Source organism: Haliotis rufescens, unplaced genomic scaffold (genome assembly GCF_023055435.1).
Source record: "Haliotis rufescens isolate VD_foot unplaced genomic scaffold, xgHalRufe1.0.p SCAF_8, whole genome shotgun sequence".
Classification (NCBI taxonomy): Eukaryota; Metazoa; Mollusca; class Gastropoda; order Lepetellida; family Haliotidae; genus Haliotis; species Haliotis rufescens.
In genome coordinates, this window is record NW_025964372.1 from 30,423,918 (window position 1) to 30,445,287 (window position 21,370).

General features: G+C 40.7%; 1 protein-coding gene and 1 long non-coding RNA gene across 3 annotated transcripts in view; both read right to left on the reverse strand.

Moving 5' to 3' along the window:
- LOC124145542 (target of rapamycin complex 2 subunit MAPKAP1-like) overlaps positions 1–16,816 on the reverse strand; it is a 28,019-nt gene extending 11,203 nt beyond the window's left edge. For both annotated transcript variants that reach the window (XM_048389143.1, XM_048389142.1), the window contains exons 1-8: positions 16,730–16,816; positions 15,535–15,695; positions 11,976–12,073; positions 11,006–11,122; positions 10,199–10,353; positions 7,463–7,632; positions 5,645–5,818; positions 1,016–1,125 (exon numbers count right to left, since the gene is read on the reverse strand). In XM_048389143.1, coding sequence (XP_048245100.1) covers positions 1,016–1,125; positions 5,645–5,818; positions 7,463–7,632; positions 10,199–10,353; positions 11,006–11,122; positions 11,976–12,073; positions 15,535–15,689 — 979 coding nt within the window. In that variant the 5' untranslated portion in view covers positions 15,690–15,695; positions 16,730–16,816. The remainder of the gene's footprint in view (positions 1–1,015; positions 1,126–5,644; positions 5,819–7,462; positions 7,633–10,198; positions 10,354–11,005; positions 11,123–11,975; positions 12,074–15,534; positions 15,696–16,729) is intronic.
- Positions 16,817–19,315: 2,499 nt separating this feature from the next.
- On the reverse strand, positions 19,316–20,681 carry LOC125376910. Its single transcript, XR_007219373.1, has 2 exons — positions 19,966–20,681; positions 19,316–19,377 (listed from the first exon to the last, which is right to left on the reverse strand). It is a non-coding gene; the product is annotated as an uncharacterized LOC125376910 (long non-coding RNA).
- Between the last annotated feature and the right edge of the window lie 689 nt (positions 20,682–21,370).

A 21,370-nucleotide genomic window follows, 5' to 3' on the forward strand; every position in this document is an offset into this window, starting at 1 on the left:
ATGCCCATTTATAATTTCAAAATAAGTTGCTGATTTGCTAATCGAATACGCAGGGTTACTTCATAATATTTTGATGATACACACAAGTTTTATTTTTGAAGCCTATCTGTAATGTTAGTCCCGTATTTGATACGCTTGTATTTCATTTTACTTTTTATGCAGATACGCAGCTTATCTGGAGCATTGATCTTAACAATGACAATGTTCTGAAACCTGCAGCATTTCTACAGATGGTGATTTCCGAGATGGAAAACACAACTTAGCGACTGAATGCACTCTCCTACCCAGAGTTCCTTGCGGCCGGCAGCCAGCCAGCATAGTACATCTGCCACAGGCCAGCGCCATGTGATGATTCGTCACAGATTTCACAGTCCTTTCACAATATTGCATATGCTGTTCATCCGTTTCATTTTTGACATGCTTTCACATTGTGATAAACAAATGTCAAAGAATGGTTACAGTTCATTTAGAAAGTATCCTAAAACGTGACAATCTACTTGCTTTTGTGTAGTTATCGTTTGTTTACATTGGTTGTACGGCTCCACATGCTGTCATCCAAGCCCTATGGAGAGCTAGCGATACGGTCACTTTGATGTATAAATATATATTGTCATGCAACTCACTGTCGCAGTTGTGGTAGCATATCTATATAATTATGCAAAACAATATCTAAAGCATATACCAAATACTTGCAATAGTCCGTTCTATACTGATTTATGAAAAAGCGTGTTTGTTTACAAACAAGAGAAAAGTCCGGTCACGTGATATGCAGATATGCAAATTAGCCTGTGGCAGTGGTGTTATGCTGAGTCACCACTGCAACGGAGTGTGGACTGAATGAAGAAAATTGGAAATTGGCGACCTTGAACAGAAATGTCAGTTAAGTCTAGCATGCAACATTGGGAATGGAATTACACTGAATGTTTCAAACAGATATACTTCCCGCACCAAATGGAACACACAGTGGATAATATAACCATCCACTCGCAGTGGATACGACACAATATTCCCCTACCCGGCTTCACTTTGATTTTGCGCCGCTTGAGGACTTTGTTGAGGATGTCTTTCATAGGAATGTTGATGTTGTCGACCTGGAACTTGTTGAACCCTCGACTCGGAACATTTCTACAAACATACGAAACATGGACTGTCATACATGTGGGCTTCTCAGCATAGTTGTCAATAACACTTTATTGTGTCGACAACCTAAATTTAGATTTTAATAAAATCATAACACGACTTACCGTATTCGACATAGTAAGCGCCCCGCTCTAATAAGTGTCCACAGCAATATTTGCTAATATATTGGCTCGTGAACAATCCCAATTAGCACCCCTTCCGATTGATCAATGCACACAAGACTAATTTATTCGTGTATAATATGTGTGTTAATTAAGTATGCATCCTCAATTATGTGAAATTCTGGAAAAATATTTCTGTCGTATATAAACATTTCAGGCTGTCAGCCTAAACCACGAAATTTACGATCTTTCAGCTCTGTTGTTTTTCACCAAAATAATATTCTAAAAATAGCCCCCTATTTCTAATTTTGAGAGCGCCCTGGGCGCTTATTATGTCAAATATGGTAATGTAATTTGGATTTTTATCAATTCATCACACGACTTAATGTAAATTCAAATACTGTGAATCTGGAAAGTTATGCGCCATGATATTATTGTGAGTGGATGTTTTGCGACATCCTGTTGATGAGATTACCGAAGATCAAAGCAATACTTCTGCAAATGTTATGTTTTATGAGAAGTAAGTGGCGTGATGAAAAGTTGGCTCAGGGTCAGTCAGTGATATTTTCACTATAGATGCATGTGTTGTAGTGAGTGAGTGAGTATGGTTTTACGCCGCTTTTAGCAATATTCCAGCAATATCACAGCAGGGGACACCAGAAATGGGCTTCACACATTGTACCCATGTGGGAATCGAACCCGGGTCTTCAGGGTGGCGAGTGAACGCTTTAACCACTGGGCTACCCGACTGCTCCTGCATGTGTTGTACTTGACGAGGAAGGTTGGTGTAGTGTGTATATCTAACATTATGTCTGGACTGCTCAGAGTGATGTAGGGGCGGTCGGGTAGCCTAGTGGTTAAAGTGTTCGCTTGTCACGCCGAAGACCCGGATTCGATTCCCGACATGGGTACAATGTGTGAAGCCCATTTCTGGTGTCCCCGCTGTGCTTTTGCTGGAATATTGCTAAAAGCGGTGTAAAACCATACTCACTCACTCACTCAGAGTGATGTAAGCAATTTGACAAGACGTGGCAGGATACAGAACTTTTGACACTGAGTGACAATGTGTCATCAAGGAAACAGGATGTGAGGGGTTATGTACTTAATCATGCACTGGCTGGTTGACAATGTGTCATCAAGGAAACAGGATGTGAGGGGTTATGTACTTAATCATGCACTGGCTGGTTGACAATGTGTCATCAAGGAAACAGGATGTGAGGGGTTATGTACTTAATCATGCACTGGCTGGTTGACAATGTGTCATCAAGGAAACAGGATGTGAGGGGTTATGTACTTAATCATGCACTGGCTGGTTGACAATGTGTCATCAAGGAAACAGGATGTGAGGGGTTTTGTACTTAATCATGCACTGGCTGGTTGACAATGTGTCATCAAGGAAACAGGATGTGAGGGGTTATGTACTTAATCATGCACTGGCTGGTTGACAATGTGTCATCAAGGAAACAGGATGTGAGGGGTTATTCACTTAATCATGCACTGGCTGGTTGACAATGTGTCATCAAGGAAACAGGATGTGAGGGGTTATGTACTTAATCATGCACTGGCTGGTTGACAATGTGTCATCAAGGAAACAGGATGTGAGGGGTTATGTACTTAATCATGCACTGGCTGGTTGACAATGTGTCATCAAGGAAACAGGATGTGAGGGGTTATGTACTTAATCATGCACTGGCTGGTTGACAATGTGTCATCAAGGAAACAGGATGTGAGGGGTTATGTACTTAATCATGCACTGGCTGGTTGACAATGTGTCATCAAGGAAACAGGATGTGAGGGGTTATGTACTTAATCATGCACTGGCTGGTTGACAATGTGTCATCAAGGAAACAGGATGTGAGGGGTTATTCACTTAATCATGCACTGGCTGGTTGACAATGTGTCATCAAGGAAACAGGATGTGAGGGGTTATGTACTTAATCATGCACTGGCTGGTTGACAATGTGTCATCAAGGAAACAGGATGTGAGGGGTTATGTACTTAATCATGCACTGGCTGGTTGACAATGTGTCATCAAGGAAACAGGATGTGAGGGGTTATGTACTTAATCATGCACTGGCTGGTTGACAATGTGTCATCAAGGAAACAGGATGTGAGGGGTTATGTACTTAATCATGCACTGGCTGGTTGACAATGTGTCATCAAGGAAACAGGATGTGAGGGGTTATGTACTTAATCATTCACTGGCTGGTTGACAATGTGTCATCAAGGAAACAGGATGTGAGGGGTTATGTACTTAATCATGCACTGGCTGGTTGACAATGTGTCATCAAGGAAACAGGATGTGAGGGGTTATGTACTTAATCATGCACTGGCTGGTTGACAATGTATCATCAAGGAAACAGGATGTGAGGGGTTATGTACTTAATCATGCACTGGCTGGTTGACAATGTATCATCAAGGAAACAGGATGTGAGGGGTTATGTACTTAATCATGCACTGGCTGGTTGACAATGTATCATCAAGGAAACAGGATGTGAGGGGTTATGTACTTAATCATGCACTGGCTGGTTGACAATGTATCATCAAGGAAACAGGGTGTGAGGGGTTATGTACTTAATCATGCACTGGCTGGTTGACAATGTGTGGAAGTGACTAAGAGAAATCTGCCTCCTTCCGCTTTGTGTTAATTGTTGGACTGCAAATATAACTGTGTCATGAAAGTATTACGAGTGTGTGCCACTGGCTGTTGTTGCAGTACTTTCCTGCTGGCAAAACCTTTCTGATTTACAGTATTTGTAATGATAACACATCACCTACATAACTATACTGCACTTTCTACAACATATCTGATGCGGTATTACAGTATGTGTAATGATAACACATCACCTACATAACTATACTGCACTTTCTACAACATATCTGATGCGGTATGAAGCAAACGTTACCCACACAAAACATGCTGAATACTTGAGAATTGACTTCAGTGTTGCTAAACATGCTGAATACTTGAGATTTGACTTCAATATTGCGAAACATGCTGAATACTTGAGAATTGACTTCAATATTGCAAAACATGCTGAATACTTGAGAATTGACTTCAATATTGTGAAACATGCTGAATACTTGAAAATTGACTTCAATAATGCGAAACATGCTGAATACAATGTAATACTTGAGATTTGACTTCAATATTGCAAAATATGCTGAATACTTGGGACATGACTTCAATATTGCAAAATATGCTGAATACTTGGGACATGACTTCAATATTGCAAAATATGCTGAATACTTGGGACATGACTTCAATATTGCACAATATGCTGAATACTTGGGACATGACTTCAATATTGCACAATATGCTGAATACTTGGGACATGACTTCAATACTTATGTTTTGGTACATGTGTTTAACGTAAAAACTGGTGTGCATACGGTGCAAATCTGCATCAGAGATTTACAAAAAGTGTGCACACTGTTTTTAAGTCTATAACCATAAAACACCAAACATATTGAAGTAAATTCTTAAAAAACAAATATGTCAACAATAATAACTTCAAGACTGCTTATTTAATCATTAACACACATTGTAGACTATGGGAAACAACCAGTGACATCATTCAGCACAATAATGCAACACAAGCACCACCTATTCTATTATCATTTTGATAAATCAGAAAACAGTAATTCATTAGTAGGCGTGGCCTAATTGTTCGTTAATAGAAACATGAACTCTCCACTAATTGCTTGGTCAGCAATTAAAATGCTACGGATTCACTTGCAATTTGATTAATATCTCTTGTTTACTGTACATGCTGTCAATACTGTATTGTGTTGGTTGAGACAAAAATACACCTATGATGGAAGACAACAGAGTCTTGATTATCTCCCTTTATTGCAATATATCATCCAAATGTCTGCTTGTGTTACTCACATTGTGGATACTAGTAACTGCATTTGACTCACATTGTGGCTACTAGTAACTGCATTTGACTCACATTGTGACTGCTAGTAACTGCATTTGACTCACATTGTGACTGCTAGTAACTGCATTTGACTCACATTGTGACTGCTAGTAACTGCATTTGACTCACATTGTGACTGCTAGTAACTGCATTTGACTCACATTGTGACTGCTAGTAATTGTTTTACCCACGTGATGTTTTACCTTACTCTTGAAGATCCAGGTAGAATAGGTCTTCAGCAAACCATGCTTTCCGTAACAGGAGACTATGCTATGCTTGTCATGAGAGGTTACTAATGGGATCGGGTTGTCAGGCTCGCTGACTTGGTTGATGCATGTCATCATATTCCAATTGCGTGGATTGCTGCTCATGATGTCAATTACCAGATTGTCTGGTCCAGACTGGGTTATTAACTCACTGCCGTCAATTATCTGGAATATTGCAGAGTGTGGCATTAAACAATGAACAAACAATACTTACACTGTTACTACAAGTGACTTCTTTGGTGTTGGGTGAGCAGGTGCCCTCTCAACTAATGCCAGCTTTGAGAAACCAAACTTTGACACGGGTTCCCTTTTGTCGAGGCTGGGGAAGTCCATGTCAACCTCCCCGTCATCCTCAGCGATGTGCAGCCAGTAGACACCGGTGTCCTCTCTGTAACCAGCACCATGGTAACAATACAATGGCTAGAAACCCATACTTGCCGTAAAAGGTGACTATGCTTGTCGTAAAAAGCAACTAACGGGATCAGGTGGTCGGGCTCGCTGACTTAGTTGATGCATGTCATCGATCCCAATTGCGTGGATCGATGCCCATGATATTAATCACTGGATTGTCTGGTCCAGATTCGATTATTTACAGACCGCCGTCATATCATGCATATAGCTGGAATATTGCTGAGTGTGGCGTTAAACAACAAACCAACCAACTATCAGAAATGAAATGTAAACGTGGCTAAGTAAAGTAGTAACCATGGTTACATCATCTGTCACAATATTAGTCATAGGATGATACATCGATGCATCACAATTTTGTACTTCTTGATACAAGTATCGATCACAGCTGCACACTAAGCGAAAAATATCGTTTCTTGCCTTAAATGTTTGCTTTATAAGTGTTACACCAAACATTAACAAGCATGAAATACTCATATCCCCCGCCAATATGACATGTCCGGTTGTGTGCAATGCATTAGCTCCTGTGAACTATGTTCACTGGACCTTTTTGTAAATGGCCTAATTGCAGCACTAAAAAAGTAATTACTGGTGTTGTTTTGCCTTCTGCGGTTTATGATGGAATATGTAACTGTATTTGTAATGAGTTGTGTTATTACTTAAATAAATTTCTAAAATTCATAAATAGCAAAAGGCAACAATTCTGCATGTGTCTGATAGATGTGGAAAATTTCATCCGTAATCGAACCCTACCCTTACTGTTTTCTAAGGCCAACTTGTTGCCATGGAAACGTAAAAAAATAAAAAATTCTAAAAGTGCTAAATATCAAAAGGCACCAGTTCAGTATGTGCCTGGTAGACATGCAAAGTTTTGTCAGAAAGTATAACAGTTTTTGAGTTACGCTCCGGAAACGAACACCACCCTTATAGAACCTAAGTCCAACTTGTTGTCATGTAAATGTAAAAAAATAAAAAATTCTAAAATTCCTAAATAGCAAAAGGCACCAGTTAAGCATGAGTCTGACAGACATGCAAAGTTTTGTACAGAAAAATTTAATGGTTTATGAGTTATGCTCCGGAAACGATTTCGGGACACCCACAAACACAGACGCATGGACGGATGGAACCTATTTCAATATCCCCCGCCAACTTCTTTGGGGCGGGTGATAATTAGGAGTGAAAATTATAAGTGAAAACATAAACATTTCATCCATTGTGCCATACTTGACACTGCAAACTGAAAATCATCAGTGTGCTAGGTATTTGGCCATAGTCTTATTTCTGATGGCTTAAACACCACAGATAAGAGCACATGCAAGAATTGTGATATGTATCAGATTGTGAGCATGGTATCGTGATACGTATCAGATCACACAGCTGGTGTAACGTCCTAGCCCTACAGAATACCGGTACACAAATTATTTTGATGTTGAATCTGTACCAGTAAGCTGAAGGTCTTGCAACAGAAAAAATATTTCTATTCATGAAGCTGTTAGTGTTAAAGAGAAATCTCAATATTATCTGACCGAGGGAGAGGATCCAAATCACCACTGCCCAACAGTCATGTCAGTAATATTCCAGAATTGTTTTCACCCCAAACAAACAAGACAAAGTAAGCTCTCACATCATCCTAGGTTCTCGTGCCTCATGCATGTACTGCCAGCAAATCAGACCAATCAGTTCCTCCACTTTTGCTGTTGCCACGACAACCACCGGCATTGGATAGGCTCGACTCTCTGCGGGTGCCATCGTAAGGAAAATGTCGATTTTCTTTGTTGCAATACCTGCACTGGCCTGAAATTTTTAAAATGTCAGTTGAGTAAGAATGTATCCTTGATATATTACTATTCCATTACATCTCATTTACTGGTGACTGGGGGGCAAGGGTGGCCCAGTCGTCTAAGGCGCCGCGATTCGCGTCCCTTGGGCACGCCAGAAACCTATGATTGTGGGTTCGAATCCCGGTTCGCCCCAATTATGTTTCTAGGTTTGTCAGCACCATAGCCGTGCTCGTGGGTTTCACCGAAGTGGTAAACGTCTGAGACCTGCATCACTCGGGCTTTCCTCCCACATTAAGCTGACACGCCGCTATATAACTGGAATACTGTTGAAAGCGGCCTAAAACACAACTCACTCACTAACTACTGGTGACTGCCTCTCTGGTTAAGTGGATTGAGCGTCTGTCTGGAGAACAGAAGGTTGCAGGTTTGATCCCTGGCTGTGTCATACCAAAAGACGTAAAGATGGTATTTGTTGTTACCCAGCCTGGCGCTCTCGGCATTAAGGGGCTAAAAGAAGGACTGGTACATTAGTTGGTTAGTTTGTTGTTTAACGCCGCACTCAGCAATATTCCAGCTATATGACGACGGTCTGTAAATAATCGAGTCTGGACTAGACGATCCAGTGATTAATATCATGAGCATCGATCCACGCAATTGGGATTGATGACATGCATCAACCAAGTAAGCGAGTATGACCCCCAGATCCCGTTAGTTGCCTCTTACGACAAGCATAGTCGCCTCTTACGGCAAGCATGGGTTGCTGAAGACCTATTCTACCCTGGATCTTCACGGGTCGACAGGTACATTAAGTTAAATGTTGCTTGGGACCTATTCTATGCTCATAGTGTTACAACTTCCCTGACATTCAACTGACTATAGTAACTAGCTGTTGTGATGTAATCAGGTTTAACTACAGCAACATGTATATGACATAGACACCACCTAAAAGAAGTATTTACAGGCTAACAAACCTAGAACAAAAGGGGTTTTACTGTACTCAAAATTTCTGAGAAAGAGAATTGATGGATGTCAAGTTATTTGTTATGAGGAACACAACATTTCAGAACATATACTTACTCCTTCATCACCTGAAGGAGTGAGTATATACTCCAAAACATTTTGTTCCTCATAACAAAGAAGTCGACCTTCCCAATTTCCTTTCCTGATGTGTATCACTTCTAAATGCCTTTAAGACACTCAAAATTTCTGCTTCATAATTGCAGTGGTTTTAACCGTTTACAGGAGTTGAGAATGTCTTTTTCTTAAAAACACACTGAAAGTTAGTCAGGGGTCTGGTGATGGTGAAATGGGGTTTAATTTTCGCGTCCAAGATTATTGCACTTATACAGCGACGTGCATGTACGTGTGTGTGTTTGTGTGGCTGCTTGTACTAGTCCGGGCTGATGCCGATTTATAGTGCTAGCTCACTGAGATACCATGCTGCAGTTTAACATGAATATCCCACTCAGACACAGTATACTGACTCCGAGCCGACCAGTCCTTGTTTTATTAGCCCCTTAATGTCGGGCGCAGACAGGGTAACAAGTACCATCTTTTAACGTCTTTTGGTATGACGCGACAGGGGCTCGAACCGCTCTCTTGGCGGACGTTCTACCACAAGACCACGGAGGCGGTCTCAGGGGTCTGGGGCGCCATATCACTTGTGTGTATATTGTAATCGCAGGTATCACAAAAATTACCTTTGATGTAACGAAATCTGCAGAATTCTGCAGATCTGTGAAAAATTATCTGGGGTTGAGTTTTTCTTTTTTGTTTACTGTGTAACACCACAGACAGCAATATTCCAGCTAAATGACGAGGTAAACAATCAGTGTTACACAAAATCTCCTTATCTACTGGAATTTCATCCTAGACAACGAAAGCAACTAGGGCTGGGACGAGTCCCAATTTACTACCACGGTACCCGACCCATATTTCGCGACCCTACCAGGGTACCCACTGAAGGTCTCAAGAGTTGAGAACAAGATATCTGATAGGGAATTGTTTTACCACAGCCCCGGGCAAAAACTATTTAGATACATGTGTCAAACAAAGAGATCACGTGTACACTGACGTTGACTGAAGCTTCATCTTTACAGGCGGCACGGGTGGCCAAGTCGTCTAAGGCGCTGCAATTCGTTGTGCAGAGTTGCGTCCCTTGGGCACGCCAGAAACCTATGATTGTGGGTTCGAATCCCAGTTCGCCTCGATTATGTTTCTAGGTTTGTCAGCACCATACCCGTGCCTGTAGGTTTCACCGAAGTGGTAAATGTCTGAGACCTGCATCACTTCGGGCTTTCATCCCACATTAAGCTGACATGCCGTGATATAACTGGAATACTGTTAAAAGCGGTGTTAAACTCAACTCACTCACTTCATTTTTACTCAAAGATATGCAAGTCAAAGGAATGTGTGCATCGTCAGAAAGAATTGCAAACATTAGCGACTTGTAGTGTAACCATTGACCAACATAGGATAAATATCAATGAATTGATATGAATTCTCTCTAAGAACATCACAATTCAGATTAACAAAAGATATAGTCTTTTCACACATATTAATCAACACAAAACACCTACCCTTCCATCAAACTTTGCATATTCTGTGAATGGGTTATCTCCCTTCATTCCATGAGTATTCAGCTGTTGAGAGAGGAAGCTGCCCTTCCTTGTCGACTCCTTCACTGTGACTGGAGGCACCTCCTTCTTCTCAAACAGGTACCCCTTTTCCTCAGCTGACACAGGAACAGATGTTAACACAATGTCGTCCAACATTAACATGAGAACCATCCTGAAATCCTTACATTTGTCCATGGGTGGCTTTGATAATTTGGCTACACTTATTTTTTTTCAGTTTATCATGTTAATAGATTTGAAAGTCAGTCAAAAAGAAAAAGGCATTCAACTCTGCTAAATCTCACTAATCTGGACCATTGTCTTAACTTTCGATTCCACACAAATAAATTTAGTTCAGACAGATTCCCTTGTATTGCAATAGTATGACAATATTTTTGGAAACTATACAACCCTTGCTTGTCACCCATAGTGGCGTTCAAACAATGTTCTCCCATTGCTGACACTGAAATATAAACAGCCATTCCGATAGGAATCATCCACAGGGGCTTATCCAGGATTTGAAACTATGTCCAAAATTATGATTATTATCAAATCCTAATTTTCGTCAATTTACAGAAAAATAAAAAAAAGTAAATGCAAGGTAAAAACCATGATCATGTAAAACTAACATAAGTATTAAAGATTTTTTTTTTATAATGAATATTTTAAATTCCACTTTTGGAATTTCTTTATGTAAACCTGGTGCTAAATAATGGCATCCATGCATGGTTTTCACAGTGACGGCCCTGACTTGTAATGTAATGTCTTCACCTGAGTAGTTGGTCTGTGCATCCTTCCAGGACACCGTCTTCACCTTACACTGGTTCCGCTTCTCCTTCTTCAGGCGCTCCAGGCGCTGGGCCGTGTTGGAGCGGCGCCGGTGGGCACCTGCAACCACACAGCCCACAATTACCTCCACAGAAGAGAGAAACCGACCGCTACTCTCAGTAATACAATCTGAGAAGTTTACATGTTTAGCCACTTGTCCGAAGCCCAAATGTAGAAAGATTTTGTAAGAGCCATTAACATGATTAAACTCTCGTAAAATTGTTTTTTAACACAGAAGTCTGTTGAAAATTATAAATTGGGATGAGTTTGGAGTTTGGACCAGTGGACTCAAAGGTTATGGCACAGACTGGTAATGTCGCAGGCTGATTGTGACCTGTGTGACGATGTTGGGTGAGTGAGTAAATTATTTTTTTATGCCAGACCAGCAATCATGCAGTGATTCACCACAACCGACAATGTAGATTGTTGCTCGTGTTGTTAACCACTGCCTTGCCTGGCTAATGAGAACTAATGAGAACTAATGAGAACTAATGGGAACTAATGGGAACATTACTAATCAGCTGTAAATTACAACATGGCCAGTTTGGGAAGTTCCATGGACAACCCTTGTTTGTTGACCTGGTCTGAGCCTTGTTACAAATTGACTGAATATTGACCAGTGTTGACTGTTACAAAAATATGACTTTCATACTACTCAGTGTTACAGCTTTTCCCTGTGAAAGATCCTGGTTGGTAGATTAAAAATAACCCAAAAGACATTTCACACTCTTTGTTCTTCAAAATGTTGACATGTGAACAGTGTTAGTAAGCCTTGCCTGCCTTGCACAATTTTAGTTTTGAAAAACAGAAACAAATTTATATACCGGTAGTTCATTCCTGGTATTATTTTGTTTCCACTTTTCATTATTCAATTTTTTTAAAGTCCAAGAAGCAACTAGCTGTGAGTACTTACCATAGTCCATGTCAGGCAGAATGTCATAGGAGTGGGACAGCTCATCAGAAGTGTCCAAACCACTGTCCACCGGGCTCGGAGGGGAATCACACTTGTTCCTGCAGCACACAGCAAGATTAGACCACAAAAGATTCACACAGATATGTTCAGACACAGCAAGATTAGACCACAACAGACTAACACAGATATGTTCAGACACGACAAGATTAGACCACAACAGACCAACACAGATACGTCCAGACACAGCAAGATTAGACCACAACAGATTCACACAGATATGTTCAGACACGACAAGATTAGACCACAACAGACTAACACAGATATGTTCAGACACAGCAAGATTAGACCACAACAGATTCACACAGATATGTTCAGACACAGCAAGATTAGACCACAACAGACTAACACAGATATGTTCAGACACAGCAAGATTAGACCACAACAGATTCACACAGATACGTTCAGACACAGCAAGATTAGACCACAACAGACTAACACAGATATGTTCAGACACAGCAAGATTAGACCACAACAGATTCACACAGATATGTTCAGACACAGCAAGATTAGACCACAACAGACTAACACAGATATGTTCAGACACAGCAATATTAGACCACAACAGACTAACACAGATACGTCCAGACACAGCAAGATTAGACCACAACAGACTGACAGATATGTTCAGACACGACAAGATTAGACCACAACAGACTAACACATATAAGTTCAGACACAGCAAGACTAACACAGATATGTCCAGACACAGCAAGGTTAGACCACAACAGACTGACACAGATACATTCAGACACAGCAAGATTAGACCACAACAGACTGACAGAGATACGTCCAGACACGACAAGATTAGACCACAACAGACTGACACAGATACGTCCAGACACGACAAGATTAGACCACAACAGACTGACACAGATATGTTCAGACACGACAAGATTAGACCACAACAGACTAACACAGATACGTCCAGACACGACAAGATTAGACCACAACAGACTGACACAGATATGTTCAGACACGACAAGATTAGACCACAACAGACTGACACAGATACGTCCAGACACGACAAGATTAGACCACAACAGACTGACACAGATATGTTCAGACACGACAAGATTAGACCACAACAGACTGACACAGATACGTCCAGACACGACAAGATTAGACCACAACAGACTGACACAGATACGTCCAGACATGACAAGATTAGACCACAACAGACTGACACAGATATGTTCAGACACGACAAGATTAGACCACAACAGACTAACACAGATACGTCCAGACACGACAAGATTAGACCACAACAGACTGACACAGATACGTCCAGACACGACAAGATTAGACCACAACAGACTGACACAGATACGTCCAGACACGACAAGATTAGACCACAACAGACTGACACAGATATGTTCAGACACGACAAGATTAGACCACAACAGACTGACACAGATACGTCCAGACACGACAAGATTAGACCACAACAGACTGACACAGATATGTTCAGACACGACAAGATTAGACCACAACAGACTGACACAGATACGTCCAGACACGACAAGATTAGACCACAACAGACTGACACAGATATGTTCAGACACAACAAGATTAGACCACAACAGACTAACACAGATACGTCCAGACACGACAAGATTAGACCACAACAGACTGACACAGATATGTTCAGACACAACAAGATTAGACCACAACAGACTAACACAGATACGTCCAGACACAGCAAGATTAGACCACAACAGACTGACACAGATATGTTCAGACACGACAAGATTAGACCACAACAGACTGACACAGATAGGCTCCACCTGAACCAGAGTGACCAGGGTTTGAAACTGATATCAATACACAAGTCTGACAAGCACAAGGACAGGTGACACTGCCTGGTGGACTACTACTTTCACCATCACATACATAGCCACTCTGTAGTTGATCAATTTGCAGACTAGTGAAACCAAACAAATTCAGAAATCGAGTCGAGGTTCAAAGTCATGCTCAGGGTGGTATGTGAGCTGTAGTTGAGGGGTTGTGGTGGTAGTTAAAGCATTGTTCATCACATCAAAGACCCAGGTTCGATACCCCAGAAGGGTAAAATGTTTGAAGCCAGATACTGGTGTTCCCCTTCAGTAATATGGGGAACTAGCCGTGTAAAACCCAACTCACTCACTCACTTGAGCTGATTTCGCTGATATCACAGGGTGGCAGGGTTTCTGAACCGGTAACACTGATTGAAATAGTATTGCAACAGTACTGCTAATTTGAGTAGGTTTCCTTGCATTATTTGAAAAATCCTAGCACATCCCAGATCATGTTAAGACAGTGGGTGAGTATGGTTTTACACCGCTTTCAACAATATTCCAGCAATATCACCAGATGACACCAGAAATGGGCTTCACCCATTGTACCATTGTTGGGAATCGTGATTGGTGAACACATTAAGCACAAGGCTACACCCATCTTCCCTAGGCAAGGGAGTTAACTGACTTAGAGTCCAGTTTCCACCCATGCCGAACTAGGCTGGTATTATGGAGTAACATTTTGGCTGGACTAACGAGTCTATGCATAGTCCAATCAAAATCTCGCAGTGAAATCGAAATCTGACTGAGCGCCGCAATTTGGTTACGAAAGGTTGGATGTGATTGGTCCAAAGGAGAGGGTTAAAAGGGACATAACTGGTAATAGCCACTGGTGGCGCTACAATCACGACAATCAAGCCCAGAAATTCCAGCCTAGTTCGGCAAGGGTGGAAATTTGACTTTTACAGTCAGTTACTCCCTTGCCTCGTGAAGATGATATCTGAAAGAGCTACCCTATATACATGATATAAACACAGTACACACCCACTGCATCAGTGCATCTGGATAAGTTGTTCGACAGTTCATGTTCAAGTCTGGATCAGTATTATCGAAAAATGTCTTTGGTTCAGATTTGAAACTGCTCTCGGACTGAATCTGACCAACTCTCTAAAGGACTGAGTGAGTGAGTTGGGTTTAAAGCTGCTTTTAAACAATTGCAGTTATGTCACGGTGTGTCAGCGTGGGAGGAAAGCCCAAATGTGATGCAGGTCTTAGACGTTTACCACATCGGTGAAACCCAAGAGCACGGGTATGGCGCTGACAAACCTAGAAACATAATCGGGGCAAACCGGGATTTGAACCCACAATCATAGGTTTCTGGCGCGCCCAAGGGACGAAACTCTGCACAGCAAATCACGTTGCCTCAGACGACTGGGCTACCCGTGCCCCTCTCTAAAGGAGATCATGTTAGTTCACTTCTGATCACATTCTGACAGCCAAATCAAACTCAAGGATGCAAGGTGTCAGATCCAATTAGATATCATCTTTCTTAAACAGTTCCATTTCATTGAGGTGGTGACGCCGACCCCCCCCCCCCCCCACACACACACACACACACACACACACACACCCCCACCTCCTGCCTTGGCACTTGATCAAAGTCAAGTTGTATCCCTGCATGATGTGGGTGATATCACACAGCCCTGGTATTTTCCAACACTGCTTACCAGTGAGCGTATGTGCTGAATGACTGTGTCCGTGTGTCCACCCTCTCCGCCTCATCCATTTCTATGATCAGCTCACACATGCCGGTGTCGTCACTCGTGATGAAGGAGTTTCGAATGTGTGAGATGAGGAAATCAACATCATCCATCATTGCCATGGTGATCTGCAAAATCAGATTTCATGATTGTCACAATATGAAAGACGCCAACTCAATCAATTGAATTTTAATTATTTTTTTTACGCTGCAAAGTCAACATATAAGTTATTTTAACATGTCAATTTCAATAATTGAATACAAAGGTACTTTTTTAAAATAAGTGCATTTATTAATCAAATTAGCATTATGTTCATGTCATTGGGTGCACATGGGAGCAATCTCATCAAAACTGATACCTCAGTATCTTAATATCTGAGGACATCTCTATAGGAGTGAGTGAGTGAGTTGGGTTTAACGCTGCTTTTAGCAGTATTCCGACCCGTTACGATTCCGGGGCAGAATAGATCTTCAGCAACCCATGCTTGTCGTAAAAGGCGCCTAACAGGATCGGATGGTCAGGATCGCTGACTTGGTTGATGCATGTCATCGATCCCAATTACATGGATCGCTGCTCATGATATTAATCACTGGAATGTCTGGTCCAGGCTCGATTATTTACAGACCGCCGTCATATCGCTGAGTGCGGCGTTAAACAACCAACCAACCAATTTAACAGTATTCCAGTTATTGGGGCGTGTCAGCTTCATGTGGGAGGAAAGCCTGAAGTAATGCCCGATGTAAGTTGGAAATAAATAGAAATTTTATAAATATTTCATATATATCTACCCCTTTCTGCCGGTAGCCGACACCACAAGTATCCTCGCGTTTCATACCAACAGTTACTGGTTACTGCACCCAATAGAAAACTCATACAAAACATCGAGGACAAACATTCAAGGGCCCAGGTAGTACACCTCTATGACACACATCAGCTACTAGGCTAACACTCTCCTTCTGTTTAGCGGCTGAACAGAGTCGTAGATACAGCTATCTAAACTGTAAACACCCGATCCGTCAGTCGGACACTCGGACAGCTGATATGATGGAAATTAACTGGTTCATAAATAACGGTACTATTAAATCAGTTTAGCTCCAGCTTTAAGCTGATGAAAGGATAGCAGTTAACAAATCGTCAACTTGAATTGTGAAACTGAACTTACGCAAACCTGTATTTGATTAAACAAGCAAATTTAATGTCGTTCACTTCCAGCCTTCCTCCTCGCCGCCATCTTGAAATAGACCTCTTCCGGGTCACAGATCTATAAATAGCACTACACGTGGGGTTTATTTACAGTCGGGTCTGACAGTGGGGATTTCTGGATGGTTGAGAAAATGACAATTTTTTGCAGAGCAATTGAACAGTCTGGCATGTGTGTGTTTGCAAACATTATTAGAAATTTTGGTCTTAGACGTTGATCACCTTGGTGAGACCCACGAGCAAGGGTATGGTGCTGTCAAACTTATAAACATAATCGGGGCAGAAGTTGGGTATGTGTCAGGGTGCCGTTTCACGAAAGCCTCTTTGCGCTACGACCTCCTATGTCATCACCATTAAGGCCGTTTCACAAAGCCCTCTAAGTTTACACCACGTCGTAAAATTATGCTAATATTTGCGTAACCAGCCTCTGTCAATTCGCTACAAGGTAATGCTATATACAGTATTTCAGTTACATCACGCTGTGTCAGCTTTGTGAGAGAGAAAACGCCCCTATGTGACGTAGATCGTGGAGCAACAACCACGTGTATGTGTCTTGGAATCAGCCGATCCTGGCAGTGCTAAGGGACTGTACTCTCTATGTACAGGGTACTGTCACAATTGCCTCCTCTAAATAATGTACGATTGAAGGACAGATGCATCCAAAATTTACGTGCGTTAATCTATTTTAGCGTCTCCAAAGGAGTGTCTTGTTTTTCAATAGACTTGCACTATTAGATACCCTGAACCAAATAACAACCGACTATAAAAACAACAACACCGATAACGCATGTATATCACCATGGCAATCAAAGATGTTTTGTTTTTATATGTGAAAACCCATGTCGGGATTTCGGGTTAGAATAAGTCCCCAAACACCTATGATGGTCGTGGATCGTTGCTCACAATATCGATCACTGGGTTGTCTGGTTCAGGCCAGTTATTTCCGGTTATTTACAGGCCGCGGTCGTACAGCTGGAATATTGCTTGAGTGCGGCGTTAAACAACAAAACACGAAAACGTTACCCGTAAGGTGAGTGAGTGAGTTAATGAGTGAATGTTGATTTATGCGTCAGTCAGCAGTTTTAAAGCTACACCTGCGCATGTTAGTAATCGATCCCAAATAGACAAGCAGTGGATCTAATATAGAAAATATTAGATTTCAATCAAGCTATGCTGGTCATCATACCTGACGGCGTGGGTGGTTATATGCAATATGAATCACTGGATTGTCTTGTCCAGACTCGATTATACAGACCATCGTCACATAGCTGGAATGTTGTTGAATGCGGTCTTAAACAATAATTCTACCATGGTTTTCGAAAATATACTATTCTGACTGTCCCATCAGAGGTTTCAAATTTCAATAACTACCTCACATGCCTGTAATATATGTGAATAAAATGTAATGTTGTCAAAACCAACAAGTACAACAATGCAAACAGATAGTTTGTTTACAAGCTATTATCCCTGTCTCCTTTATTCAGATCGGTAACCTAATCAAGACTGGACCAATGCCGCTTCACTCAGTGTCTTCGCGAAAGATTTTGTTAAGGCAGAATGAAGAAAAAAAGTAATGTGTTTTCAATTTAGAGAAAAGTTACCTCTGCTTAACCGAGCTCAAATTAATAGTCTACCGGGTATACTATTTATTAACATACCATTAGAACTCGAAAGTCTTTGTGCAAGCTTCGTTATCGTTTTGAAAACAGAAAAGAGTTGCACCCTTTCTTATAACTGTCTCTTGGTATTTCGACAATAATGTAAGGTATTTATACTTTGGGGAGTATTGGATAGATTTTACATTTAGTAAGTCAACAAACAGTCAGGAAGAGTAATCATAATTCGTTTCCGTAGTTCCATATTGTGTCTTTTGAGTGTCATTCTGACGTTTTAGTACGACATTACTGATGATAGAAATGCGCATCATTGAATAGGTTTTAAAACAATATTTATTACCCATATGGGCTAAAATATGCAGTGTAATAACTTTTTGATATTTGCACAGTGTGCAATTAGTGATTCTCGAAGCTGATTGGTCAGTGGAACAAAGATCAAATTTCATTGGACAACGGAACTATTTTTTCTCTCATCCCATTCATTCACAAATCCACGCCTTTCCCTTCAGATGTTTTACGTGCTACAATCTCACTGACTCGAGATTTTTAAGACAAGACACATAGTTTCATATCAACAACATGATTTCACATTATCATTTTTTTCATTTATTTCACATGATTTTCATTTTACAGTAAAAACCAAAACTACGTCCCCGTTTGTAAACAAACATGGCTGGCCATTTGAGACCTGTCAAAGTAAATGACCTCGTTAAAGCGGACGGAGATCTGACTGACATGAAAAGTTATTCTTATAATTCAACCTCTGAACACATTTAATGTCTTTGTTGTCAAAACTGCATATGGCCAGATTGAAGTTCAAAGATTTAGATTGTGATGTTGCCAGAAACTGTTTCTAGGGCGCCAAGATCATCACCACCAAGTCCTGGTTTGCGTCTGTGTTTAGAGGGCTTGCTGTGTGATGAAATCACCCGAATCCAAAAACCGGACTTTGTATAGACAGGTTTGCCTTTGTGAACGATGATGACATCGATAACTGCCAATGAAAATGAAAACACAATGAAAAAGTCTAAACTTGACAAGTTGACATGAACTTAGTTCACAAATGTATAAAGGTAAGAAAAGCACGAAAAATATGACTACTCACACTTTCAACGATGGCATGAGAATAAAAACAAATTCATTTTGCAACAACATTTAGACTTTCCGAAAGACATCATAAAGATACACTATTTCGTACAATTTTGTAACGTTGTGTGAAGAAATAAGGACGTGACACTTTTTTATACAATGTATACGTTTTTCGTAACCGCGACGTCTGCAAAGTACGGCGCTGAGCGGTATGCAGGCTGACCGACGTCCGCTGACCGTATGACTATGAGGGTTAATGACACAGGAAAGGTGCAACTAAACATTCTTATTTGCAAATTTATCATTTCGGCATGCACATCAGACAGTTCAGAATTCGAACTGTCTACTTTGAAGGAGATCAAGGGTAGCATAGAGTGTTACCTCAGCGACATGATTGCCAGCAACTGGTTGCAAAATCGATGCACTTTGCTGAACTCGGAGGTTTTGAAATCAAAACAAAAATAATTAAAAATACAAGGAAAGGAAAACTTACCCCAGCGAGCTGATCCTGTGTCCGATATTGAACTAAATGAACTCCGTGAATGCGGACAGCTTAGCACCAAGTCTCCAGATACCGTGTTTGTCTATCAACAGGTATTCGACCATTATGAATCACATCAAAATATCAACAAACTCCCGTCATCTGACTGTGTCCACTCCGCGTTTGACAAATCCTCCTGAAATCCAACATGCACATGTTTCCCATCAGTGACACTTGTCTCAAATCACACACGATGTTAATTCAACTTGTTGTCCGGATTAAACTGTAACCGGTTCTCTTGTCATTCCTGGTTTCGGCTGTCTCATATCTGGGTCAAGTCGGGTTATTCATTCCGACACTGTGACAGCAATCGTACTTGTCAAAGTTTAGCTTCTTTTCGTAACTTTTCTCTAACAAACAAGACTTCTGTACATTCCGTCTATGTTGTTGTTATAGGTTTTGGCATTTTTGTCAAATGACACATAAAAAAATTGACAGTTTTTCCGTGTTTCCTCTTCTCAATGTGAAATGCATGTATCTGCCGATGCACGACGGGGGCTGTCTGTCAGTGATGAGATCTTGTCAAAACAAGCTTTGATTAAAAAACCTGATGAACCTTTTTGGGAACCTGTCTTCTTTATCAATGCTAGATAGTGTACGCTGTGTAAATCGGACAGAAATATAACTGCAATAATGTGATCTTTACAATTTTTTAACAGAACTATTATTTTTCACGCGTAACAGCACGTTAATTGAGTAATGTGGTTGGAATGAGTAGACAGTGTTTTTTTACACGCGGATTGATACAAAACAGCTGATTCTTGATCGGCGACAGTTGATTGTTTTTTTCTTGAAACATGTCTTTAATATGAATATGGGTAATAAATAGAATAACCCACTCGGTACGAGTGATTACGGAAAATATGTCACTCGTGAAATTAATGTTTTAAGTTCCTCGTGGGTTATTCTATATATATATATATATATATATATATATATATATATATATATATATATATATATATACAAAAATGAGGTAAATGTTCACTCGGTGTACATGTAATATAAAATAAAATAATTTATTACCCATATGGGCTCAAATATGCAGTGTAATAACTTTTTGATATTTGCACAGTGTGCAATTAGTGATTCTCGAAGCTGATTGGTCAGTGGAACAAAGATTAATTTTCATTGGACAACGGAACTATTTTTTTCTCATCCCATTCATTCACAAATCCACGCCTTTCCCTTCAGATGTTTTACGTGCTACAATCTCACTGATTCGAGAATTTTAAGACAAGACACATAGTTTCATATCAACAACATGATGTCACATTATCATTTTTTTCATTTATTTCACATGATTTTCATTTTACAGTAAAAACCAAAACTACGTCCCCGTTTGTAAACAAACATG